Source organism: Microtus pennsylvanicus, chromosome 11 (genome assembly GCF_037038515.1).
Source record: "Microtus pennsylvanicus isolate mMicPen1 chromosome 11, mMicPen1.hap1, whole genome shotgun sequence".
In the NCBI taxonomy this organism is placed as follows: domain Eukaryota; kingdom Metazoa; phylum Chordata; class Mammalia; order Rodentia; family Cricetidae; genus Microtus; species Microtus pennsylvanicus.
Window position 1 is genome coordinate 54,542,658 of NC_134589.1, and position 26,791 is coordinate 54,569,448.

Consider the following 26,791-nt stretch of genomic DNA (forward strand, 5'->3'; position numbering starts at 1 on the left):
TCTTGGCAGATAAATTTTTTATCTCCCATAATCATCAGTACAAAACAGAGTGACAAAGATCTTCACATTTTGCTCATCTCTTTGGTCACTTTCCTGCATTTGGAGGCACTACTCTTCACTGATGACTTTGGTGTGGACCTCTCGGCTCTTCACCCGCAGCTTGTTGACCTGGGACTCGGCAATGTCGGCCCGCTCCTCAGCCTCCTCCAGCTCATGCTGGATCTTGCGGAACTTGGCCAGGTTGACGTTGGATTGTTCCTCCTGGGAATGGGAGCGCATTTATGAGGGAACGAAAAGGTTTGCATTTCTAGTCTCTTGTGTCAGTGTGTCTTGCTTGTGTTTATTTTTGCTTAAAACCAATTTTCAAAGAAGCCTAAAGAAGTGTGTTTTTTTTTTCTTTTATCAACTCCCCTTATGCTTCTCAAGCTCACTGTTAAACACAGGTAACGCTGTCTTTGAACTTCTGGAAAAGCTGAAGCTACCGTAACTATGCCAGGCTCCCAGGCTTTGTTGTCATTGCTGTTAAGGCTTCTGAGGATGGACCAGAGCCAAACAAGCAATCTCTATGACACCAAACTGAATATAAATTACTGCCACTTGGGTTTTAAATTATCCCCCACTTAATAAAGTTCAGAAATTAAACATGTTTATTATTCTCTAAAATAGTCTGAGTGGTCTCTGATTATGCTTGTAGATACAGCAATGAATCTGGAAAGGCCAGTTTTAATTTAGTCTCCAGTACCCATTCTCTTTTTAAACATCTCATTAAGAACCCTCGCAAAATGTGACATTCAAATTTAGAACATTTATGGGGCTTAGAATCACTTTAAATAGGGAGCTCAGAAAAGCCCCCGCATCTCCCTCTCCCAGAAGAGGAAAGCAGGAGCTGGAGTGAGGGAGAATCTAAGTGGTTTGCTAAGGGAGAGTGTATGCTAGGCGCACACATGGGCATATCTGTTCCTTCATCTTCCTTTGCTGTCCCCCTCCCCCGCTTTTCTCTTCCTCTCAGAGCTAAGAGGTCGGGGGTAAACAAAAGCCACCAGTGGACAGAGGGCCTCATGTGCAATGTGTGAGCTCATAAAGCCACAGAGAAGCAAGGGACCCTTGACGCCTTCGGATGAGTCAGAGAAGGGTAAATGCTATGATCAGAGCTGCCGTCACCTACTGGCTGAAACAACACTGAGACCTGTGGCCTCCGTTAGTATGAGACGTTTGCTGCTCACCGCATCTCTTCACTGCATGTACAGCAACATCTTGCATTTAATGTGACTAATGTAGAATTCTTGTTTCGTTCTCATCTGGTCCCCTTAGGTTCCCATTTCAGTAATGCTCCCATCACCCACCTGGCCACCCACATCACAGGTTGATGGACCTGTTATTCCTGCTTTGCTCCCTTACATGTCCAGGAGAGGCCTGCTGGCAAATCCTACTCTGTCTCCAGAACCAGCTCTGAATCTCATCACTTCTCTTTGTCTTATTCTTGCCATAATGCAAGTCACTGACCCACCTGAAAACTTTCCCACCATGTCTTCCTATACTGACTTGGGTTTCCCCGCTCATCTTTTCTCTACATTGTAGCAAGGACACTCTTTTAAAAATATAAAGCCGACCACATTAAGTCCGGATGGGAACACCCCACCCCTGCCTTGTTTCCATAGCATGGTTGTATTTATTTTAAGATGCAGGATTCTTACTAAGGCCCGGAAGACCTTGTGACCTGCCTTCTGCCTGGTTCTGTAGACCCAGGTGCCCCGTTCTCTTCCTCAATCTTTCTGTTTCTTGGACCAGACTCTTTACGTTGCTCCTGCTCTTTTCTAGAATACTATGGGGACTACACTTTGGTTGGTTGTGTTTGATGTTTACAACTGGAATTGGGCCTCGGAGGTACCAAGTTCATGTTTTACTTCTGAGCCATACCCCCTCCTCATTCTCCCTAGGACGCTTTTTCTCTGGCTTATAAAGTGGCATCACCTCCTGAGACCCTTGCTAGGTCATTCCCCTTGGACCCTTCCTTGTTTTTCTCATCTTTCCATTTCATTCCTTTAACTGCTTTGGCCTACTGGTGCCTGAGAGCGGGAGGCCACTACTCGTGTCAGGGGTTCGGAACTCACCGCTTCCTCGGCTTGTCTCTTGTAGGCTTTCACCTTTGATTGCAGTTTGTCCACAAGGTCCTGGAGCCTGAGAACGTTCTTGCGGTCTTCCTCAGTCTGAAAGATGTTAAAGTGTTAAGGTTCTTGAGAGCATCACCTCATTTTCCGGTACCTGCGGTTTTTAATGTCTTGAAGACAGGGGCAGGAACCCAGCGAGGCCCAACCTTCCCTTACCTGGTAAGTGAGCTCCTTCACTCTTCTCTCGTGTTTGCGCAGACCCTTGATTGCTTCAACATTGCGCTTCTGTTCGTTCTCAACTTCTCCCTCAAGTTCACGGACCTGCACAAAAAAAGTGAATTTAAGTAATATTTTTAGATGTGTTGTTTTATTTTGTATATGAGTGTTGTTTGCCTGTATGTGCAAGTACACCACAGAGGTCAGAAGTGGGCATCAGCTGCCCTAGAATTGGAGTTCCAGACAGTTGTAGTCACTATGTGGGTGCTGGAAACTGATCCTGGGCCCTAGGCATGAGCAGCAAGTGTTCTTGACCACTAAGCCATCTCTCCAGCCCCCAAAGGCAGATTTTAAAGAATGTTTTCTATTATCTAAACGGTCAATGGCTATCTACTTATTCAAGTAGCCCACTGTTTTATTTGCAGTTATTGATGTCTTAGTCAGAGTGCCCCAACCTAAACTGTCAGGCAAGGGGCTTATCCGTCCTTGACCTCAGGATGCCCTACAATGTCTACCAGTTTTAGATACTGAAACTTACATTTTGGAGTAGAAAGAGAAGAATACATGTTGACCAGGAAACTCACCCTGGCCTCCAGCTTCTGGATCTGCTTCTTGCCGCCCTTCAGCGCCAGCTGCTCAGCCTCGTCTAGACGGTGCTGCAGGTCCTTCACCGTCTGCTCCATGTTCTTCTTCATCCGCTCCAGGTGGGCGCTGGTGTCCTGCTCCTTCTTCAGCTCCTCCGCCATCATGGCGGCCTAGTGGGTGATAAAACAGAGTTGGATAAGGGCTGACAAGGCCAGCAGGATTCAGGTTCGTCACCTCCATCTTGCCCTCTGCTCACGTCAGTGATGGCTTTCTTGGCCTTCTCTTCTGCGTTGCGGGCTTCCTGGACGATGTCCTCCATCTCGCCCTGAATTTGGGAAATGTCTGTCTCCAGCTTCTTCTTGGTGTTGATGAGGCTGGTGTTCTGGTTAAAATACCAAACGTAGAAATGTTAAATATTGAAGGATAAAGTTAGACTACCTGATGTTCAAATGAACTTATAAACTAATTTTTGAATAGCATCCCTCAGAGGTTTTATAAACTAACTGAGTTAACAACATATTTTTTAAAGACAGTCAAGGTTATCATAGATCAGATATATGAAAATATTACTCCTTTCAGTTAAACACGTTAAACCCAGTTCTTCATAAAACATTTTTAAATAAATTTCTGAATAGTGCTAAGATATGAGCAAGAATTTCCCCTTCACACTTGTATACCCACCTGGGTGTGGAGGAGCTGCACACGCTCACTGGCATCCAGCAGCTCCTGCTCTGCAATCTTCCTGCTCCTCTCTGTCTGCTCCAGCGTGGCCCGCAACTCCTCGATCTCAGCCTGCAGCAGGTTGGCTCTGCGCTCAACCATGGCCAGCTGCTCCTTCAGGTCCTCCTGGCCCCGGAGAGCATCATCCAGGTGCAGCTGGGTGTCCTGTGCAATAAACAATCAATGAGACACCGTGTTCTCAGGCCAAGTCACCCCCTCGTCTGGCACCTACTTCTCTTGGTGCCACCAACCTTGAGGATGCCTTGTGTGTTCCTGTAGTTTCTCAGGGCCTCGGCAGCCATGCGGTTGGAGTGGTTCAGCTGGATTTCCATCTCATTGAGGTCTCCCTCCATCTTCTTCTTGATCCTGATGGCGTCGTTCCTGCTCCTGATCTCCGCGTCCAGCGTGCTCTGCATGGACTCCACTACTCTAATGTGGTTTCTCTTCAGCTGGTCGATCTCCTCGTCCTTCTCAGCAATCTTCCTGTCGATCTCAGACTTGACTTGGTTCAGCTCCAGCTGGATGCGCAGGATCTTTCCCTCTTCGTGCTCCAGAGATGCCTTAAGGACAATGAGAGGCGACGTCAGCAGGAGCATGGAAGTGTGCAGTGTCCCAGGAAAGTTAAACTAAGCTTCCTCACTAGTTCCTGCCTGTGTGCTACCATCATAATCCTTATATACACTTTACACATCTTTGCTTCGTTGCTATGGAAATGTCTGATTATGTAATTGTTGTTTTTATAGACTTCTTTCTCCCTAGCCAGATGATTCCCCTTAAGGGAGAACCCTTCACTTATTCATCTTTGTTTGTTATCTGTTTCTACCATAGGTCTTTGTGTGTACTCATAGTGCTTGTATTCATGTCCATTCTTTATCTTCATCCTTAGTGGAGAGAATAAAGAATAATCTTTCATTTCTTGATTCACCAGTTCTTGCAACCATAGAGCCCAGTCCCTCTTATAATTGTTATAAAATGTACAATAGAATGTCTACCTCTGCTTCCTCTAAAGCAGCCTGAAGCTCAGATTTTTCCTGCTCAATTTGCTTCTTTATTTTTTCCAGTTCATGGATGCGTTTCCCTCCTTCTGCAATCTGTTCAGTGAGATCCGAAATCTCCTCTGTCAGGGAAAAAGCATATAGAAATATATAGAGATGGGAAGCATTCCTTCAAGCCTCTTGTTAAAGAAAACGAAAGATGTACTCACGCTGCAAATTCTTATTTTCCCGTTTCAAGGTTTCGAGATGGTCTAAGGATTCCTCGTAAGCATTCTTCACCTTGAACAGCTCTGTGCTGAGAGAGCGGGACTCCTTTTGAGAGGCTTCAAGCTCAGCGTGGGTTTCCTCATACTTCTGTTTCCATTCTGCCAGAATCTGAAGAACAAGAGATGAGAAAACACGCAGCAGATAAAGTTTGATGGGGTAGAAGGTAGAAGGCATGCGTTCTAGAAACTTAGTTTGATCCAAGTGATCCTGGATTGAAAAATAATTATGAAGGAGAAGAGCTAGCAAAGCTCACAGGTATTTTCTCGCACAATCTCTGCCAATGGACAAGGACAAACTGAGCTGAAGACGGCGCTCAAGTGTCTGGGAAGGCTGATCATGTTAAAGATTGTAGAAGGATCGGGAAGCAGACCTTGTCAAAGTTTCGCTGCTTCTTGTCCAGGGCAGCACAGGCTGCGTTGGTCCTCTCCACATCAATCATGAGGTCCTCCACCTCGTTCTGCAGCCGCTGCTTTGTCTTCTCCAGGGAAGCACACTTGGCGTTCACAGCTTCCACGTGCTCCTCAGCATCCTGCAGACGCTGAGCCAGCTTCTTCCTGAGAAGTGAAGATAGGTAATAGATGGGAATGGTTATCAGTAGAACGATTTCAAAACAGCAGCAAGTGAGTGTTTCCATGGCCAGACATCCTCAGCCGGTGAAGCTTGCCCTGACCAGCGGGGTCCATGGGAACTCACTGCTGCTCTCCTGCCACCAGCTGCTAAGGACAACCAAATTTCATCAGCGTTATACTTTGTGGAGCCTGAGCCAAGACTTCACACATCTTTCTTCCTTTGGGGAACTTAGAATCTACCTGGGATTGTTGTTGATTATGTCTGTGTCTCCATTGAGTTTTAATGCTCAGAAGGTAGACCCTGCATCTTGCTAGTCTTTGTGTTCTCCTAGGCCGGCACACATGTTAAATACTCTACTGTTGGCTATGTTCAATTCAAATGAAACACCCTTGATTTGGTCTGCACAATTGTATCTCTTCTTTTTTGTCAGCTTTTTGCTGATTCATCAATTAAAAATCTTTCCCCAAATCAATATAAATGTAGCTGTGAGAGTTTGTTTCAAAATCACCATTAAGTATCTACCAAAACATTAATTTCATCAGTATAGATTGTACACTATTCAGAGAATGGACATGTGACAGCATCTTAAACTGACTGTTGAGTAAGGTTCTTTCCTACCTAGGTTCTTTCTCACTGAAGTTCAGCCTTGAATGTCTGAATTGCATTGACTGTTTATTCCTTTATAAAACAGTGCGCTTTCTCCCTTATTGCAGCATCTCTGTGCGTCACATTTGGTCTTAACCACAGATTTTTACTTCCTCCTACATCGTATTTTTGCATGTAGAGAGAAAGAGCTACAATCAATCTGGATTATTTTTCTCTTTGCACCCATACCTCTAGGTGAATTATTCCATCAGCGGTTGAGAGAGAGAGAGGAGAAGCACACTAGGGTATATAATTACCTGAATACGTTATTATAATAATTCTATCTGCACCAGTGTAAACAGAATGAGGTCAAAAGTTCCCCCTTTGAAAAATTACTGTTCAGCTTCCTCTTGCCTTGCACCTTTTCTCCTTCCGCCATTCTTTCCCTGGACTCCCTAAGAACTTGTATTTCTTGTTTGGGATTGTTGTTCGTAGGTAAATGCTGCCATGTTAGCCAAGTCAAGCACATACTTGGCCTCCTCCAGCTCCTCTGTGCGCTGGATGGCGTCCGTCTCATATTTTGTCCTCCACTGGGCCACCTCGCTGTTGGCCTTAGACATGGCCCTCTGCAGCTCAGCCTTGGCCTCCTGTTCCTCTTCATATTGTTCCCGCAGCAGGTCACAGTCGTGGCGGGAAGACTGAAGAGCATGAGCCAGGGCACTCTTGGCCTGAAAAGTAAGAGGTCAGTAATTTCATTTTTTTGTGTTCAAACTAGTGTTTATTCTCTAAGCGCTTAAAGGCCTTCAGCAAGAAGGAAAATACGTGCACGCACGCACACACTATAAAAGCACATATAAAAACACAAACAACCAAAGAACTACAAGAACAATGATAGCCATGACAACAAGGATCCATCTGGCTCACCTTTATCTCCTCTTCCAGCTGCCTCTTCAGCTCCTCAATCTGTTGTGTGAACGCCTGTTTGCCCCTGGAGAGCTGGGACACTAGTGAGTCCTTTTCATCTAGCTGGCGTGAATATTCGCCTGGAAAGACCAAGGTCCGGAAAACTCAGCCTGACTCTAGACATTAGAACTCTAAAATAAAAACTGGAGCGGAGAAAGGGTGTGGAGTCTCAAACCAGGTGAGAGGTGTATGTTTTCTGAAAGCCCCGACATCTGCATCACTACTGATGAGCGAATCTATGTCGAATGAGAATATGGGGAACTTGAGCCAAACTCTCAGTTTATGACAATCAACCAAGAAGGCTTTAGGAGATGTTTAAGATCTGATCACAGATGAAAGAGGTGAAGGCTCATGTAGGAAAAACTTGCACAGTGAACATTCACAGCACCCAGATGCTTTCTAGCTAAGGAGACACAGTGTTGGAAAGTCACCTGAAACAACTGAGTGTGTGATGGTGGTGGGGGAGGGTGGGTCTGAGGAATGGGAATCTTCAAATAGTTGACCCTGTAAGCAGAACGGATGCGCAGAAGAAACTCTGAGAAGTATGTTCAAGTTACGAACAAGCAAGCGTCGTTCTGCCCCCCGAACAAGTTGATTCTGAACAACGAACAGCTTCCAGACTGAGTGGGGAGGGAAGCCTGTCAGTGCCCTCTCTGAAAATGAGTCACTTGCAAGTCTTTCCTGTCTTGAAGTTTATTAAGAAGCATTCACCCTTTAAGGTCATTCCGCTAGTAAGGATGAAAACGTTCGCTGAAGAGGGAAAATTCCAGGGAGCATCCTAACCGGAGACTCGCTTTTGTTTTACATCAAACATCCTGCCCCCCTTAATAACAATAATAGTCTTTGAGTCTCACGAGAGACACAGCGTTAGAATGATGCCTGTCGGCTGCCTGTTACTTTGACAGCCCATGTGACCCATGAAACAACTTCCATCCTGTTAGCTCTTATTGAGGGAGATAAAACTCCAGTAGGAAGTTGGTCAAATGGGTAAGCGGTATACATGCAGAGATTTCTCAATCTGGCTGATTCTCTTCTGCCCCTGATTTGTTTCCCCACTGAACTATGTTCATCCCCAGAAATTCATACTTGGACAAGTAGCCCATCATTTCCATGATGTGTCATCTTCAGATTGGGGATAACACTGTGCAGGTGAATGAGGAAAATTAGTAACAGTCGGCTTGTGATAGAACTTTTGAAAAGCAGAGTTACTGTGGGGATATACTTTGCATTTGATTAATTCTGTTCATTTTATTTTGAGATCAGGTTTTGATATGTAGCCTAGCCTAGCCTGGAGCTCACAGTGTATCCCAGATTGGCCTTAAACTTAGCATCTTTCTACTTCAACTTCCTGGGGGCACAACTACGAGTACATGCCAAAATGCCCAACTCATATTTGATAACTTTTTGATTACCGCCAGAAGCAAAAGCAACTGTACCAACCAGTCTACCTACCTACCCACCTATCTACTGAACTACCTTTCTTCTGTAAAAGAGCAAGCTTACGCCACTGATCAATAATAATTGCCTCCAAGGAATGTAATATAGGACCTCAAGTAATTCAGTATAGTGTCCAGCAAATTGAAAATGCAAGGCAAGTTTGTGGTTCCAGGGAAAGATCCTACCTGACTCTGTCTGCAGACGCCCTCTCTGGGCTGTCAGCTCGTTGATCAGCCGCTGCTGTTCCTCCTCCTTGGTCTTCAGCTCACTGACTTGGTCTTCCAATGTGCGGCACATCTTTTCAAGGTTGCCCTGCGTTCAGAGAGTTGGGGGAGGCACTCAGGCAAGTCCTCGCGCCAAAGGAAAGCTTGAGTAATTCAGGCATCGCTGTTGATTTGAGAATAAACTGGCATGCAGTGAAGTAATAACGAGCCTCGGGTGCCATGGGAAGGATAACGACAATGACCTGAACACACTGCTGCTACATTGTTCTGTGAACCCAGTGCCTGCTCTACATTCTTAGCTGTGGTGTAAAATAATGATGCCTGATTGGGCTCATTGCATGATTGTGAGAAGCAATTTTTTTGAACCTAAAGTAAAAATGAAAAATGACTGACATAAAGCATTTTAAAACCTCAGAATGTATAACTGGATAGTTTTGGTTTTTTTCTGAAAAAGCTCAGATTTTGCTTTATTATTTGGGTACAGCTATTTTCATTTAGGGTGAGCATACCAGGCTTATTTCCCAGTTTCCTAGTCCCAACTTGTGATTACCTCCTTCTGTCAGGTCACACCTATCCTACAGAATGGACGTTTATAGCAGGTTCGTACCTTGGATTTGGAAATAACCTCCATGTTACTAGCGAGGTCATCGATCTCCATCTTCATCTCACTCTTCTCCTTCTCCAGCTTCTGCTTGACCCGCTGCAGGTTGTCAATCTGCTCCCCAAGCTCAGCCACGCTGTCCGCGTGCTTCTTCCTCAGGGTGGCCGCTGTGGCTTCATGCTGCAGGGTGGCCTCCTCCAGGTCCCTGCGCATCTTCTGGAACTCAGCCTCTCTCTTCTTGTTCATCTCGATCTGGGCAGAAGTGGCTCCGCCAGCTTCTTCCAGCCTCTCGCTGATCTCCTCCAGTTCCCGGGAGAGGTCAGAGCGCTGCTTCTCTGCTTTGGCCCTGGAGGCCCTCTCTGCCTCGATTTCCTCCTCCAGCTCCTCGATGCGGGCCTGGGGGTGGCAGAAAGAACAGACTCAGTTTCTTGGGTCAGTCATGTTTCTCCTGAAGAGTTAGACTGATGGAAGCCATTGACTTACCTGCAGCTCCTTGATCTTCTTCTGCAGCTGCATGCCGAGGGCCTGCTCATCTTCAATCTTGCTCTGCAGATTGCTCATCTCGAACTCTTTCCTACAGGGAAAGCCCTTGTGTCAGCCACAGAGCCATAATAGTCATTTCCCCCTGGGACGTTTATCTTTCCTGCTTACTTTTTAAGTTTTTCATCAAGCTGTTGCTTGTCGTTTTCTACATCCATTGTGGATTCTTGGGCCAATTTGAGGTCTCCCTCTAGCTTCCTCTTTGCCCTTTCAAGGTCCATCCGGATTTTCTTTTCTTGTTCCAGAGAGCCTTCAAGCTAAAAGTTAACAATTCGTGAATGTGGTTCCTAGAACAGCACGATGTTTGCCCCAGCTTAAACTTGGTGGCATTATTCCTAGCTTATCAGATGGTGTCTGGCAGTTTTGGGATTCAGGAAGATCTTCCTCATCAGTACTGTGGTTGTGCTGTGTGCTTAGACTTAAGAGTCAGTGTTGAAAGGTGAGATATGCTAGTGTGTGCCATGACTATTAGTGAGACATCATGGTTCCTATATCTCCCACTGAATCCATTGTGAGCAGAATTTCCCACACATGACAGGCAGCCCAGGGATGTTTCCACAGCATCACCTTGGCTACTGTGCCCTGTATTCACACATTTCCAACAGGTTCCCTGTTAAATATCAGGTCAACATGTACAACCAGTTTATCATCCATACCCGTATGCATTACTCCCTTGCCCCTTTGAGCATGAGGCCTGTGGACACTTTGCTGTGCTTTCTGTCTACACATGTGCCTTCTCCTTTGTGTTCTTGATGCCACAAGGATTCTTAGCTCAGCTAAAGACTGTGGTGTTCGTCAGTGTCTTGATGAACAAATCCTCAGCGCCTTTGGTTTTTCTCACTAATAGCATCTGCTACTCCCAGTCACTTGTCTTTATTGCTTATCCTGTGTGTGGATCTTGGTCTCCACACCAACCATTATGTTTTGAAGTTCTTGTGTGGGGATGAGATTTGTCAATGCTTACTACATAGTGAGGAGACAAACTCATGCTTGCTTAAATATAAAAACTTTTAAAATGTTTGTGTGGTATTAGACTCACATCATCCACTTGCTGTTCAAGCTTGATTTTGGCTTTGGTCAGGGTGTTGACTTTGTCTTCCTCTGCCTGCAGGTCATCCAGGGTCTGCTGGTGGGCCTCTTGGAGGGCCTTCTTCTCCTTGGTCAGCTTGGCGATGGTTTCATCCAGACCCGCCATCTCCTCCGTGAGGTTTTTCACCTTAGGAAGCAAACGTGCTTTGCATTACATGTTATGTTTGAACATATTTGCCCTTATGTTTTGCTTCATAACTTAAAAGAGTCATAACTTTCCAGGAATTTGTCTCACACCTTGTTCTCTGTGGCATGCTTCTCCTTCTCCACCTTGGCCAGGGTCAGCTCAAGGTCGTCGATGTCTTTCTTCAGCTCTGAGCACTCGTCCTCCAGCTTCCTCTTCTTGGCCGTCAGCTCGGCATTGATCTCCTCCTCGTCCTCGGCTCTCTCGGTCACCTCTTTGATTTTGGCCTCCAGCTGGATTTTGGTTTTAATCAGCTGGTCGCATCTTTCCTCTGCATCAGCCAAGCTGTCTGCTTCCTAAGGGGAGATAATAGACAGTTTTAGGTTTAAGTTCCCTGGACCTTTAAGATTTTATTAATATTTTGAAAGCAAGCAAGAAAAGTATGTTAGAAGGCATCAGCTTTCTTTTAATTAGTTTTCTACCACTGAGCACTGACTATGAACTTGAATATTAACAAAGAAATGTAAGACATAGTTCCTGGCCCTGGTGAAACTCTGATACCATTGTTTTGCTATAACATATGTTTAATGCATAAGCATAAAATTTCCAATTGGCGTACTTTGTTTAATGCACATTAAAATAAAGAACTGAGAATCAAGATCTTTTTAGGAGGACAGTGGACATCAAAAAATTACTTAGAAGGAAAGAGTGTCCTCCAATGACAATGGAGCTTGTATTTTTTAAAATGGATGGAAGACACACCTTTAATCCCAGAACTCAGCCAATAGAGACCGGTGGATCTTTGTGAATTCGAGGCCAGCCTGGTCTACAAAAGCTAGTTCTAGAAACCCTGTCTCAAAAAGCCAAAAATAAATAAAATAAAATAACATGGCTGGAAGAACGAAGGAGAATGGATCATTGGGACAGGTGGTACTTGGAGAAGTATTAACCTTGTTTTTCATAAGAAAAAATAGGATTTGGAATATAAACTCTGTATCTGAATGGATGTATCTCTAGGCTCTGAAATTCATGCAACAGTTACTAAGTGGTTAGTAGATGGAATGCTGCTAATATAAATACATACATATGTATATATACATATATTACATATATTAGCATAGTACAGTGGGATGAAGCTTAGGCATCCTCTTCAATAATCTCTATTCTTGATGGTATGATGAATGACTCCTATTTGTCTATATAAACCACAGGAGAGATACAACCTTGATGTTTGTGGTTCATTTCTGTTATGTATTCAGAATACATAGACCCAGTGGGACTGATTGTTTTTCTTCTGAATTCAGAAAACTAAAAAGCGACCTTTTCATGTTTCTGTGTTTGATAATGACAGTAGTTTGGAGGAAATAGAAATAGATTAGAAGGTAGCTCCTGGTCACACATTATTATTCAAGTCTCTGGATATTTATTGGGTTATCAGAGGGAGACTATCAACACAATATCTCCTAGTGTGCATAGAAATGAACACTATCTACAGAAAGCTTTGCCAAACTCTAATTCTTTCTGGTAGTCTAAAATTTCTAAAAGAAAATTGTGTAGGAAATATTTAGAACTGTAGGTTTAAAATTTGGACTATTAGTTTGGGGTTGATACATTATTATTGCAAGCTCTTCTCCCTATTCACTAATAATATTCTTTTGACATTTGTCAATAGGTAAAATTGTGGGAAAACAAATATTCCCTCACTTCCCATCTTCAGTCTGCTAGGAAAATCACTTAAAAGAAATGGAAACTGTTTTGTTTTTTCTTCTGGGCAACTGAGAATCCTACTGCACTGATTTGCAGTAATGTTGTGTGTGGAATGTTCTAGAACACTTTAAGGAGTTGTCAATTTAAAAGACCAGCAGCCAGTCACTTCATTGTGTGGAATTCTGGGCGTTTTCTTGCTCATCACTGAGCAGAGATTTTAGCATCAGGGTGGGCTTCGAGAGACTCACAGCCTGAACTTGGAGCTGCAGGTCATTTTTCTCTTGCATCAGAGCTACCATCTTCTCTTCCAGTTCTTTCCTTTTGGCCTCTGCCTTAGCAAGGTTTTCTTTAGCTTTTTCAAATTCTTCCTTCATGTTGGCCATCTCCTTCTCTGTCTCCGCACTCTTCAGGAGAGGTTTGATCTTGAAATACAGCTTCATCCAGGGCCAGTGCTTCACATTCATGAAGGCGCGGACGTTGTACTGGATGCAGAAGATGGACTCTCTGTGATGGGAACAGAAACATTCAAAGTTGAATTCTAATGGGAATCAGAACTAAGGGGACTACAACAATGAACTTCATATGTTTTCTGTATACATACCTTCTCTCCACCATCTTCTGGTACTCCACTCTTGCCAGGTACCCTCTGCACATGGCCTGGGTGCGAGTAATCAGCTGGGCCAACTTCTCGTCTCTCATCTCCTCTAGGAGCCCCAGAAGACCAGCTTTGAAGAAGACCTGTGTGCAAGCAATGTTGCAGATCAGAAATTTCACACCGAGTTCAAAGGGACAGGAAGACATGAGGCTGGATTTAGGGAGGATTACCTTGGTGTGACCAAACTTATACTGAGTGTGGTCAATGTCGATGGAGCCAAGGAGCTTCTCAGAAGCCTTCTTGCTATCGATGAATTGTCCCTCGGGGATGGCGCTTGCGTTTAACACCTTGTATCTGTTTAAACCAACCAAATAAATGACATAGTTGTCGACACTAAAGAAAACTCCCTGCCTCAGAAACACCGTTGCTGTTGGGTAGTCTAACCGAAAAATAAAGAAACCATATTGCCCTTAATCTATTCTTTGTATAGTCAAAGGACATCACAGCGTGTCCTTAAGTCACTTGAATGTGTTACTTTCCTATTTGTTAAAAGAAAAAAAAACAATGGAAAAAAACCTTTAAACAATCCACAATGAAAAAATATCCAACCTCTGCTTGAAGTCTGCATAGAGGATCCTGCTGGGGAAGCCCTTCCTACAGATGCGGATGCCTTCCAGCACACCGTTACACCTCAGCTGGTGCAGGACCAGTTCGTGTTCCATGGCACCTGGAAAAAGCCACATGTATTTCATGGTCTAGTCTCTAAAGCAAACATGCTGGGACTTGTCTGGGTAGATACTGGAAGTATCTTACCAGGAGTCTTGGTTTCATTGGGGATGATGCACCGCACAAAGTGGGGGTGGGTGCTCCTCAGGTTGGTCATCAGCTTGTTCAGATTCTCCTGTGGAGTCATAGAATATATCTTATGTACTATGTGCTGTTTCAGACCCTCTATTTACAGACATAATGACCATGGGCCACCACTTTGGTCCAGTTCTACTGAATAGTATCCAGGTTTGAATTTTCCAGAGCCATGTCTGGGATCTCTAAATTCTTTGACATGCTCTCCTGGGTTACTTTTTGTACACCATGTTTGTACACCAGGAGCCTGTTTCCCTATTAGCTGTTGAGCTGGCTGCTCAGTGTTGGTGAATTTCCTGGCATATTGTATAGTTTTATCATGGCACTGTAAGCATACAAAGGTGCTAGATCCATACATGGAACAGTGTTACATCCATGCATGGACCACGTACTGAGATTTTTTGGTCTGGTTTTCTCCTAATTTGCCCTCAAACCTTGCATTCTTACTTTACTTTCACAAGCCACCACACAGCTGTGTCACCCTACTCGCTCCCTGGAACATGTCCACTCAATGCCTCCTTCTTGGAATTGACAAAAAACTGATGGTCATACTACTGAGTATCAACAGTTCACCAACTTTCAGAGAGAGTCTTTCAGAATAACAAGAATGTCCATTTTTTTAAAGATGTAATTAAGAGTGCAGATTGCCAACTGAATTTTCCTTAATGACTTTCTTTTAAAAAATATTCTATCTGGTTTCTTCACTTATATTCCCTTATATTTCTTATATTCTTTTTTCTCATATTCTGACTTAGATTTCTTATAGTCTATATTTCTTATATTCCGACTCACTCTCCAATTCCTGCCACTGTTCACCTGTCCTCCACTTCAAATCTACTCAGTTGAGGCCTCTGTTAGCATATACTTAGGAAACTAAATCATCTGGAAGCCCCCAGAAGTTCAAGCAAAGCTCATGACATATGCAGTTCTCTCCCGCTGGAGAGTTTTGAATTCCAATTGACCTCATTGCCGACTTCCCAAATTGAGTTTTTCCACCTGATGTTTCTGTAATCCACTCCTGACCCTTTTCTTATTTATGGAGGTATTTCTTCAAAGTTATTCTGTTCCTCCCTCAAACTCAGGTATACCACTATCAGCTTACCCACCCCCACCCCACCTACATCAGCCACATCCCATTCCAGAGCTTTTGAAACAGTATCTACTCCCCGCCCCCATCTACATTAGCGTAAAATCTAACAGCCTAAACCCATTTGGAGAGAAATGAAGTTTTTACCCTGAAGAGGGCTGACACAGTCTGGAAAGAAGAACCCTTCTTCTTGGCCCCTTTCTTTCCACCGCCACCACCAGACTCTGAGGGGGCAAGGAGCACAAGTGGTCAGTCAGAAGCCAGGCTTCTCTGCTTAGAATTATCACATTAAATAAAGATAGTTGGTTGATGACTACCTGCTTCAGCTGCTGCTGCTGCCCCAGAGAAGAGGTAAGCCAGAGTTTTCATTGAAGACTTCTGGTAGAGCCCCACCACGGTCTCATTCAGGGGGTCCTTGTTCTTGTCCAGCCAGCCTGCGATGTTGTAGTCTACGGTGCCCGCATAGTGCACCAGCGAGAAGTGAGCTTCCACCTTGCCTTTGGCAGGCTTGGGCTTCTGGAAGTTGTTGGACTTTCCAAGATGCTGTTCATACAGCTTGTTCTTGAAGGAGGTGTCTGTCGCCTTGGGGAACATGCACTCCTCTTCCAGGATGGAGAAGATGCCCATCGGCTAGAAGAATAAATGCAGAAATAAATGCCCCATGAAATCTGCTCACAAAAGTGACAGACGACCTGAATGGCTGAATTCAGTCTTTAGTTCCACAGAGCTAATGAAAACTCATTTGTTTGGCAGAGGTCACTGACTTAATGAGGCTCTTAGCTATGACAAATAATGGCTATGCTTCTCTGGACTTTATATCTTTACCCCAAAAGTCTTGGAGCAGAACTTCTCAAAGTGTGGCTTTGGACCTAGGTGCACTAGAGTTACTTGCTAACAGGGAAGACACCACGGCTCATTCAGCATCTGCTGTAAAGTACTCATGGGGGCGAGAGCAGGGGACACTGTGTTTTAAGGGCTTGGGGTGAGTCTGGCCTAGCTAGAATTTGGAAGCCTCAGTTGACAGCATCAGAAATTTGTACTTGAGAGGTCAATAATAGTAAATCTAAGGATGCCAGAGAAGTAAATAAAAATACTTCAACACGTGCTAAACTTTTATACTTAAGGATAGCTTTCCGTGTTAAGGCTTTGATTGTAAACTCTGGGTAGGCATAAAACCATGGACCCTGTAGAACACAGTCTGTCTCAAAAGAGGGGACTGACAGAATGGGGGAGCCTGAAGCTGGGGGATGGGTGTTGTGGAGCACTGTCTTCTGGAACTGACACAGCTGGCCACTGTCCTCATCAACTCAGCAGCTGTGGCTACCTGCCCAACACCTGCATGAGGTGGAGACTGTTCATCTTTCACCTAGGAATGGGAGGTCTCCACAGGCCCTGCCCTGCCCTGAGGAGCTGCAATTAGTCAGTGGCAACTGGAGAAGGAGGGGCTCTCTTCTGTGGTGATGCCCATGATGTGGTGGCAATCTCCTCCCCCCATGCTCAATGGATCCCCACCCCCCAAAAAAAGTAGGAGATTGACTTGTTGAGGAGGAGTCCAGAGTTGGTGTGTGTGGGGGGGAGCAATATGTGTCTGTAAAGTTGTCAGAGAATGGACATTTTTTAAAGGAAAACATTTTGTCTCGTTTTACCAGCATACTCCCCTCATTTCATTCATAGGTAGTAATCTCTGGCCACCACACACGCCAAGATTTTACTGTTTTTCATTTCCGCACCACACAGCTGTGATCTGGAAAGGGCGCACGAACCTTCTCGATGAGCTCGATGCAGGCAGCCAGGTCCATCCCGAAGTCGATGAACTCCCACTCGATGCCTTCCTTCTTGTACTCCTCCTGCTCCAGCACGAACATGTGGTGGTTGAAGAACTGCTGCAGCTTCTCGTTGGTGAAGTTGATGCACAGCTGCTCCAGGCTGTTGAACTAAGCAAGTGGAGAAGCAAAGGAGCGGTTGGTTTCGAATGCAAGCCTCTCCACGCTCTCCTCAGCTGGGCAGGCTGAGGACGGTGGGATTTTTGTCCCACTTGTAGCAAACCCCCCTTACTCAAATTTCATCAGCTTATCAATACACTCATAGAAAAAAGTTCTCAAATACGATTTCAGAAGGAGACCAGTTACAAATACAATGGGTAGGTAGAGAGCCGGTCATTTTGACTGATGGGATTGCAGAGCACTCTTTCTTAGGCAGAAATATTTGAGTTTATTCTGTCGCTTCCATCCACCCTACCTTGTCATTGCAGAAGTTACCTTAGTGTCAAGACATATTTTGTCTTCCTAATTAAGAAGACAGGAATCTCAAAGCCTGTGTTCATTTGCCGTCACCTTTCCCGGTGCCAGTTTGATGCTATTGTTGTTCAATCAGCTTTTCTATCATTTATTGATCACTGATTGTAAATTGGGGATTATACACGGGCCTTTAATTACACCTGTCTTCTAACTGACAAAAAGCTCTGCAAGAGGGTGTTACACAGATAGGTCCTCAGTGAGACTGTGCAATGACCAGGCACATGCTAGTCCCGCTACCACACAGTGAGGCAATGACTCAGCTGGAGTTTGACTCCAAAGTTCACACCCTTCCCCAGATTTCTAGTCTTCTTCTATGAACCAGTTTATAATGTGGTGATTTTTCATAGGCATTCCCTTGGTGACTGCAGGAGAGGACTTGCAAACTTGTCTGCTGTTACAAGGTTTCTGCCAACTTACATCAAAGATCTCAAAGCCAGCAATGTCCAAGACCCCGATGAAGTACTGCCTGGGCTGCTTGGTGTCCAGCTGCTGGTTGATACGGGTGACCATCCACAGGAACATCTTCTCATAGACGGCTTTGGCCAGGGCGCCCACTGAGTTGTACACCTTTAGAGACAGAGTAGTTCTCGTTGGTATCATTTAATGATATTAAGGAGGTCTCGTGGGGTACGTGTGTTTCACAGAGGACATGCATTTACCTGCTGCACCGTCTGGCCCTTGGTGACGTACTCATTGCCGACCTTGACCCTGGGGTAGCACAGGGCTTTGAGCAGGTCAGCAGAGTTCAGATTCTGGAGATATGCAGCCTTGTCAGCAACTGCAGAAATATAATTCAGGGTCTCAACACTACCTTCTCTAGGCCCCATAATACACAACAGCAGAGTGTTGAGTAGATTGCTTTGTACACTCTATGTGGGGATAAATTTGTGTGTGCCCACTAGAAGCTCAGTTACAAAAGAGAAGTGAGTTTGGACTATATTTCCTCTGTAATCCCATAGAGAGAGTTAAGTTTGGTTTTGGTACCTTCGGTGCCATCTGGCTCAGCTTGCTCCTCTCGTTGTTTCTGCTTGAACTTCATGTTCCCATAATGCATCACGGCTCCTGTGAGCTTATAGATGGAGACTCTTTCATCAGAAGTGAAGCCCAGAATGTCAATGGCACTCTAAGAGGAGCCAAGAGAGGACAAATGTAAGGGCAGAAGACACTACTTACTTGGCAGAATTTGTAGTTTACCCTAACTAGACTATTGCTGCTATGTTCATACATGATATGTGACTTACATCTGTGGCCATCAACTCTTCTTGGTCATCAATGCTGGGCACTGTGATCTCCCCCTGACTGACAAAGGCGTAGTCATACGGGTTGGTGGTGATCAGGAGCATTTCTGGGTACAGAGGATTCAGGGTACATGTTTAGTATTGGAAAATCTTAATAAAAGCACTAACTTTAGTTTATGAATTTAAGGTTCTTACCAATCAGATCTGGCTTCTTGTTAGACATAATCTGATAGAAGATGTGATAGCTCCTCTCAGCTTTTAGCTGGAAAGTGACTCTAGACTTCTCCAGAAGATCTGTCGTGGAGAATCAACACAGATAAGAAGGGGTTATCAAGTGTCTTAGGGTGGTTGTAGAACTTGAGGCAATCAGCTAAGTCTTAGGACCCCTGGAGATCATAGCTAGGTGGTCATGAGGTCCCACATGTTACATCTCTATAAACACTGAGTTTTCTCTTAACCCCTCTAGAACAAAGGTAAAATGTACTTGCCAAAAGGAATGCTCACTTCTCATAGAGAAGAACCTTGACATTTGGAATATGATTTAATACTGGCATTCTACTATAGGAGCTACTAAGGAAATAGTCACCGAGGCTCAGGAATAGAAGGGTCACATACATTGAACCCATGGGCAACTCAAACACCCCTGGGTTACTTTGTTCTTTGAGTGTTTTGATAGTGTTCTGAGCCAGGGTATTTCAAATGAATCCAAGAAGGCCTGGCCGTTCCTACAGACTCGTTAGCTCATGCCTGGGTGGGTAAAGGCGCACTGCGGGCTTTGCCTAAGGCTGGCACTCGCTGCAAGCCTGTTTGGCAGCAGAGGTGTTTTCTGGGCTCCTTGCTAAGCAGGAGCTGCAGAGTGTTCCTCCAACCCCTCATTTGTTATTCTTGGATTCTAGTTAGAAGGTCCAGTTACTCACATGTTTCAATATCAGCAGAAGCCAGTTTCCCTGTGGTGCCGAAGTGGATCCTGATGAATTTCCCCTTGGAAGGGAAAGAGAGGCTGTTAGCGTCAAAGACTGATGCACTAGAAAGGAAGCGGTGCTTCTGATACGGTTTCTTCTGAAATCACAGAAGACTAAGAGACTCACAAAGCGAGAGGAGTTGTCATTCCTCACAGTCTTGGCGTTGCCAAAGGCCTCCAGCAGGGGGTTGGCACTGATGATTTGATCTTCCAGGGTCCCCTGCAAGGTAAAGATCAGTTCTCACATCTCAGGGCTTTCTTGCCTGAGATAGACAACAGAGCCTGGACTCTGACTGTGACAATCAGACCCACCTGCATTTTGCCAGAAGTCGCCTCCTCCTTCTTCTTCTCCCCAGTGACTGCAATTGTTGCAAAGTACTGGATGACACGCTTCGTGTTCACAGTCTTCCCAGCCCCGGATTCTCCACTGTTCAATAAAGACCAACATGTGGAAAATTAAGCTTTGTGGCTGATGAAACTATGCCTGCCGACAGTATTTGCTCCCTTGTGTGTCTGACTTTTCATTTCTGTCATAGTCCTCCAGGTTAGGTCTTTTCTCCCTACAAATAACTCATATTGCTTCCCTTAGCTTACACTGACAAAAAGGGAAATTCATTTATTATTCATTTATTCGTTCATTCACTTAAAATGTTCCAGGTTCTCTGCGAGGGGCTGAGACATGTTCTTGAAGAGTCTACCCAGCAGCCCCTCAACAGCCATGCAGCCAACTAAGGGATGAATAAGAAGCCCCAGTAATGTGTGCTTTCCTTGGCTGCCCGAGACTGGAGATCGGGCTCCAGTTAGATCTCACAGGTGTTGGAAGTTCCCTAGGGGGGCCTCAAATAACACGGCTGGGGCTCCCCCCCAAAAGCTGTGCCTTCTTTAGGCTGTATGCTGCTCTCTGCACTGGACTGAGCTCTGGCCAACCTCCAAGAGGGAATCTGACATTCCCTACTCCTGGGATTGCCACATGACACAAGGTTATACCAGCCAGCAAGATACATTGCAGCGTTGCTGTTATCCTCACTGATTGTGTCATTTCTTATAGTATCCACTCATTTTCTCTTTAGATTTTCTCATTTTCCCAGTGAGGAAAAAAAACAGAAAGTTTCAGAATAGAAATACATACGTGATCAAAATAGACTGATTCTCCCGATCTAGAAGAAAAACAGTATGTAGTCAGCCATACATGAGTCACATACATTTTTCGTGAGTCTCAAAGTGTCACATTTTTCATGGAAGCTTTTTTTTTTTTTTTACTGTATTATTGGGATTGACTCTCTGGTCTTTGAAGTCGAGAAAGAAACCCATAAGATGCTGTCATAGCTACATCACGACAGGAAGAGCTCCCTATTGGCTTCATATGAAGAATAACACGCTCCAAAGTCAGACTCACGCCTCCACCCCCGTCTGTAGATTTCAGCGGCACACTTCCCACTGATAAACAGCCACTGCTAGAAATGCATGCTGTGCCCTGGTTTTACAAGTTAGAATGGTGCTAATCAGCCAAGGTTACGATTTCCTTTCTAAATGGGTGAATTAACCTCACAAAGAAAAAAATTTCTTGTCCTGTGGGCTCAGACTGCAACCCTCTGATTGGCCTTTCTCAAACTGTTAAGGAAGGATCATGTAGACATCTCAAGTAATTCTCAAAGGGACATCCTTTGTGGGGTGAAAACCTCTAGTTGTAAAACTTCTAGGTACTCCAAACACCATCTTTACTAAGAAGAAGCCACCAACAAGAACGCACTCAGATGACTTTAAAAATGTCTTGCTGTCTAAAGTGTCTTGTACAAGCAGCAAGAAACTGAGGCAGCGAGGGAGTGGGTGACGTGGTTTACACTTCTCCTCAAGCAACAGTTTCCTCAGGAATCTTTTTCTCATTAGTTGAACACAAAGTAGAGCAGACTTTCCCAAGTAAGCAGACTGTAAGACCCTGAGTGGCCTGAGGAAGGTGCAAGCTCGGCTGGAGTCGTGGAGGGAGAGGGAGAAGCAACTGAACTGAGCTTAGCTCCTGGCTGACAGTGTCTACGCTTCTCTGCTTTCGAGAACCCCTTCCGTGAGCAATGAGATGTCATGAACAATCACGAACAACTGATTTCTTTCCAAAGGTCTTTTGGGCTCTAACATCGTTGGACTACAGGATTTCATATCACAATTGGATATGAAAGCCACGTGAACCACTCACCTGTCAGCATGAACTGGTAGGCATTATCAGAGATGGAGAAGATGTGGGGCGGGGCCTCCTGGCGCTTTTTGCCTCGGTAGGCCGCCACCACCTCTGCGTTGTACACCGGCAGCCACTTGTAGGGGTTGACAGTGACGCAGAACAGGCCCGAATAGGTCTGCATCAAAAAGAAGGACATAATTACCGGATGGGACATTCATTAGCTACTATTTTTCTTGAAAACCATACTAATTACTCTCTGGAGCGAAAGGCCGTGAGAGAACTCACGTAGATCATCCAGGCTGCATAACGCTCTTTGAGGTTGTACAGCACGGCGGGCTCGTGCAGGTGGGTCATCATGGCCATGTCCTCGATCTTGTCGTACTTGGGAGGGTTCATGGGGAAGACTTGATCATCTTTTACTGTTACAGTCTGTCCATAAATAAGAGATTTTAGGTTAGGAACTAAGTGTCAAACTAGCCCAGCGGTATAGTGTCCCCAGCTCCAGATGTTTTACTCACAGCTCCTGCTTCGGTCTTGGCTGTCACCTTGCCCCCTTCCCTGCTCTGCACCGTAGCCTTCACAAAGGACTCCTTAGGGTCCACCACGAACACGGATGACTTGGCATCGAAAGGCTTGTTCTGAGCCTCGATTCGCTCCTTTTCAGACTTTCGGAGGTAAGGAGCAGCCTCCCCGAAAACGGCCATCTCGGCGTCGGAACTCATGGCTGCGGGCTATTGGTGAGCAGCCCAGTGAGAGAACCTGCCTGGCAGGGGGACAAATGGTAGAAATTTAAAAACTGGGCTATTAGAATCACATGCATTTTTTTTTATTCCCTGACAGTTGGGCGAATGAATTGCCCCAGATCTAACCACCTCCCTGGCTGCCACGTGGTTGAAATGTCAGGCTCCCTGGTCCTTGCCAGTGCTGACAAGTACTTAATCACGCAGTTAGAGGTGGTTGGTTGCTGCTCGCCTACTGTGAGAGATGGCAGGGCTGTTTCCTGTGCCTCCTTTGTTATGTATATTAACCTTTAGAAGCTGCCTACCATTGGCTCCTACAAAACACCGAGTAAAGAAGATGCTAAAATGTTCTCTGGCTCTTTGTACTTTCTTTCTTCCCCACTGGAATTTCAGCACCTTGCAGCAGGGAGTCCTCCTCTTTCTGGCACCCTTCACACCTCTGAGAACACATGCTGGATGCTGAGAAGGGCTCCCTGCTGGCTGCCTTGGCAAAATCAGGATCTGTGGCTAAAGTTTTAGGAACTCCCTTGTATGTGGAGAGTCTTGGTTTTTATTTCCCTTACAGACTCAGCCATGGCAAAGATTACACACTAGAAGAGAGAGCAGAAATGCGAAGAGCTTGCTTTGGCATCGTTTATGTCAAAAACGACATTTTCTTGCAGGCCTTTAATCCTATCCTAGTATCAGAATTTTGACTATGCTTTCTTGCTCTTTTATTAATATTCCTTTAGATGTCTCTCCCAACTTTTTACTTTCAAACCTCCTTCTTGCCATTCATAGACCCTGCCAATAGTCTTCATATAGAATCTGTATTCTAATTTCAAAAGTCACCTTTCCTGGGAAAGCTCCTTGGGGTAGACGCTTCCCCATTTCTCTACTTAAAATCTCAATAACTGGTATAGTAAAATTAAAGTGCTTTGTCTCGCTGAAGCCTTTTTCTCACCACTCCCATTTTACTTGGCAAGTCATGAGGCATTACGCAGACTTATGCTTTGGCGAGGCAAGGGTTGAGATGTTCTACCTATCCATCTAGATACTATCTCACAGTTCTTATTTAATTAGTGCTAAAAGCTGGAACTTCAGATGCTTACGCTTCTCCTTTGAAATGAGTAGACTGTGGTACACTACAGGCTGTCATCGCTTACAAGACAAACTACAGAACTGGACAGAGAAAAACCTCATGCACAAAACCCCCAAGACTCTGAGGAAGCCACTCAGACACTGCAAAGGGTCTGGAGTAATGAGACCTAGTTTCCTAAGTCCCCCCGGAGATTTTCAGTAGAAAGCATGGTCAGCCATGACGTTGAAATGCTTTTCATTCTTCAACCCCAAGAGACACTTTCCAAATACTAAAGAACATTCCTTGCGCTCCAAAAGGAATTAAAAGAAAAAAAATAAAAAAGGCCTTACCTTGAGTGATGCAACCTTGACGGTGGGTCAGGACTGTAAATAAAAAAAAATAAATAAATGCCTTCTGAGTAAATGCTAGAGACTCCCAATCAGAGCACAGTTCTTATGTGAGGAACTCAGGAAATGACTGGGAAGACCACAACATCTAATTACAATTGCTACGGAGTAAGTTGGTGCTTCTCTGGAAGGCCTGCCAGGAGCAGCGGGAGCCAGGATGTGTGGCATGCACGCTAGCAGCCAGGCATCCCTTCCCGTCCACACAGAGCCCTGTCCTCACACACTCTTACCTTGAGGCTTTATGAGGAAAGACAAGTCATTCTCATACCAAGGGTACTTTTATAGGATCAAATATGGAAAACACGTAACCTCCTCCTCTTTCTTAAAACATATTTGGCAAAACGTGTTTTTGGCAATGAAGGTCTCCAAGCCTAATTCCCTTCATATTAAAGATGTTTGGATATAATTAGAAAGATTTCCTCTCACATTGGGTTAAGTATATGAACCAATCTCCTATAAATAATTTGAGTCGTTGGTGATAGGAAAATGATCCGTCCTTGGAATAATGTAAGGTGTTGTTTTAAAGACTGCTGAGTTCTGGAATCCCTGGACTTTGTTGCCTGGAGCTCTTGTGTTTCACTGAGTGCCCTGTGGGAAGGCTCTCAGCTGCCCGCACAATTGCAATACTATACCACAGAGGAAACTTTCTGCGGCTTACCGAGTGTTGCTGAAACACTGCTGCTTCCTTTCAAGAAGACAGGATTTTTTGTTTGTTTGTTTGTTTGTTTTACAATCCATTGTCCTTTTTGAAGGATGCTTCAAAGCTTAATTTCAAAATCTGGTTGATGAAGAACAGCCAAAGAGACAGCTGCTTTTGTTTCCCTGTGGTCAGTTACCTCTGACTCATCCCCTTCCCACTTGAGAGAGCCGGATCCCCAACCTGCTGCGTAGCCACACGCCCATTCTCTCATTAAGAAAAGAGAAATCAAGTTGCCTGTGAAACCCTGCTTCCTCTATGAAGTAGATCTACTTGAGGAAATATTACAAACCAGAAATGTTTGACCACACATGCCAATGAGTTTGCCTTCCCCGGCAGCCACCTTGGTGCATATTTGCAAACAACACCTGAACATTGTTCCCTGTTGTAACACTTGTTTGCTTTGCTGTCTGAGTAGCCTTGCATCTCTCTCACAGCTAACGTTGCGTGACTGAGACCGAACCCCTAGGGTCTTGTTTGGCACCCAGCTCTATTCCACTGATGAGGTAAAACAAGCTGCCACGAGAAAGTAGATACCTAGAGATGCAGGTTGTGGTGGTCATATGATTTTATTACTGCAAGGGACTGTGCGATCCGCGTTTCTCATTTTTCAAACAAAGCAACCAAGTTCAAAGAATAGAGGAGAGTCCCACAAGTCCCACAGCAGTTTAGACTTGGGCAATTGATGTGAGCTCAGCACACCCGCTGGTGACACTCCTCTGTCTAGAGTGGATTCATTGAAGGCACCAAGAAGGGGTTTGAAGGGCAGCGCACCCATCCACCAGGAACTTTCCCAGCCAACTCTTAGCTGCTTTGCTCCATGAGGTACATCACTTTGCTTCTTACATATCTGTCTCTTTATTGGGTACCTGTGAAATGCGACTAACAGTTCTCAGAGCGAATATTGTCATAGTTCTACAAATAGGATTTGATAGGAATTTTAAGATGGACTTTGGATCTACTCCGAAAAATCCTTCCAGGGAGAAGGCAAGGCCTTGTTTTGTTGTTGTTGTTGTTACTACCAAGTTATAAGATACTTAAACAATGATGGGTAAAGTGGAGGGGGGGGGATGAAAGATAGACCAATACAGCCAGGAGAGCAATCCTATGCTCTGCCTAAGACCAGTGCAAACTGGTTTCCCTGATAAGCTACCTCCACGTGCCTGATTGAAATCAGCCTCAGACTTGCTGCTTAAGCCAAGACACTTCTGCTTTCGGCTCAGATGGGAAGTTAGCATTTCGCTTTTACCGGATGCTGTCTAGGAAGGCTGTGTTTTTGGCCGTGCATCAAAGCTGCCTCCAGTTCTAAAACTTTAATCTTCTAGGAAAATGTCTCAATCATCTAGATCGCTATCGCGTCTGTTTTTGTATGCATTTGAGAAAACTGTTTTGAGACTTTTGGTCTGGTCTCTTAACCATTGATTAGGCTCTTGATATGATTACAGAGGAGGCTATAAAGAATGCGAAAAATAGGCACATAGCTTATCGATAACCAAATTATAACTTAAAGAACAATGTTTTCTATGTGCCCAGATTTAATAGGCACCTACATCTTCCATAAGAAAGAACTGATATCATCATACGGAAGACACATACATATACTGTAGTATTAATTATGTATTCATAGTATTAATATTAATGTTGGAAAGAGTTTTCATGAGATGGTGGAGAATAGTTGGTGTTTGTTTTCTTTATGCAGTTATTAAACAAAGAGAATCAGTGACATGGTTAGTGTGAATTATCTCTGTAGAAATAGCCTTAGCACCGTTATCTTCCTAGATCTGAAAAACGGGGTTTGTGTTAAAGGATGTGGAGACTACCTGGGAGGCGACAATACCAAGATAGCAGGGACAACTAAGAAGAAATAGGAATGACTTCTAGAGTTCTAGTCACTGGAACAGGCTTTCTTGATAAGTGACACCTTTATCAACTTAAAATGCCTCGCTA

At 44.6% G+C, this 26,791-nt stretch overlaps 1 protein-coding gene across 1 annotated transcript; it reads right to left on the reverse strand.

The window, feature by feature from the left end:
* Positions 1-24,401, reverse strand: LOC142860624 (myosin-1). Its single transcript, XM_075992113.1, has 40 exons — positions 24,378-24,401; positions 24,091-24,123; positions 22,459-22,703; positions 22,226-22,369; positions 21,959-22,115; positions 20,900-20,927; positions 20,083-20,197; positions 19,898-19,990; positions 19,727-19,790; positions 19,005-19,103; positions 18,813-18,916; positions 18,556-18,694; positions 18,231-18,349; positions 17,989-18,138; positions 17,038-17,208; positions 15,592-15,904; positions 15,422-15,498; positions 14,140-14,227; positions 13,936-14,053; positions 13,557-13,680; positions 13,333-13,469; positions 12,980-13,235; positions 11,138-11,380; positions 10,851-11,027; positions 9,923-10,068; positions 9,755-9,845; positions 9,278-9,667; positions 8,632-8,758; positions 6,971-7,089; positions 6,578-6,774; positions 5,262-5,445; positions 4,834-4,999; positions 4,622-4,746; positions 3,881-4,189; positions 3,591-3,794; positions 3,166-3,291; positions 2,909-3,079; positions 2,325-2,429; positions 2,112-2,207; positions 1-261 (listed from the first exon to the last, which is right to left on the reverse strand). The coding sequence occupies exons 3-40, from the start codon at positions 22,660-22,662 to the stop codon at positions 109-111; spliced, it is 5,829 nt and encodes a 1,942-aa protein (XP_075848228.1). The 5' UTR covers positions 22,663-22,703; positions 24,091-24,123; positions 24,378-24,401; the 3' UTR covers positions 1-108.
* Positions 24,402-26,791: the final 2,390 nt, after the last annotated feature.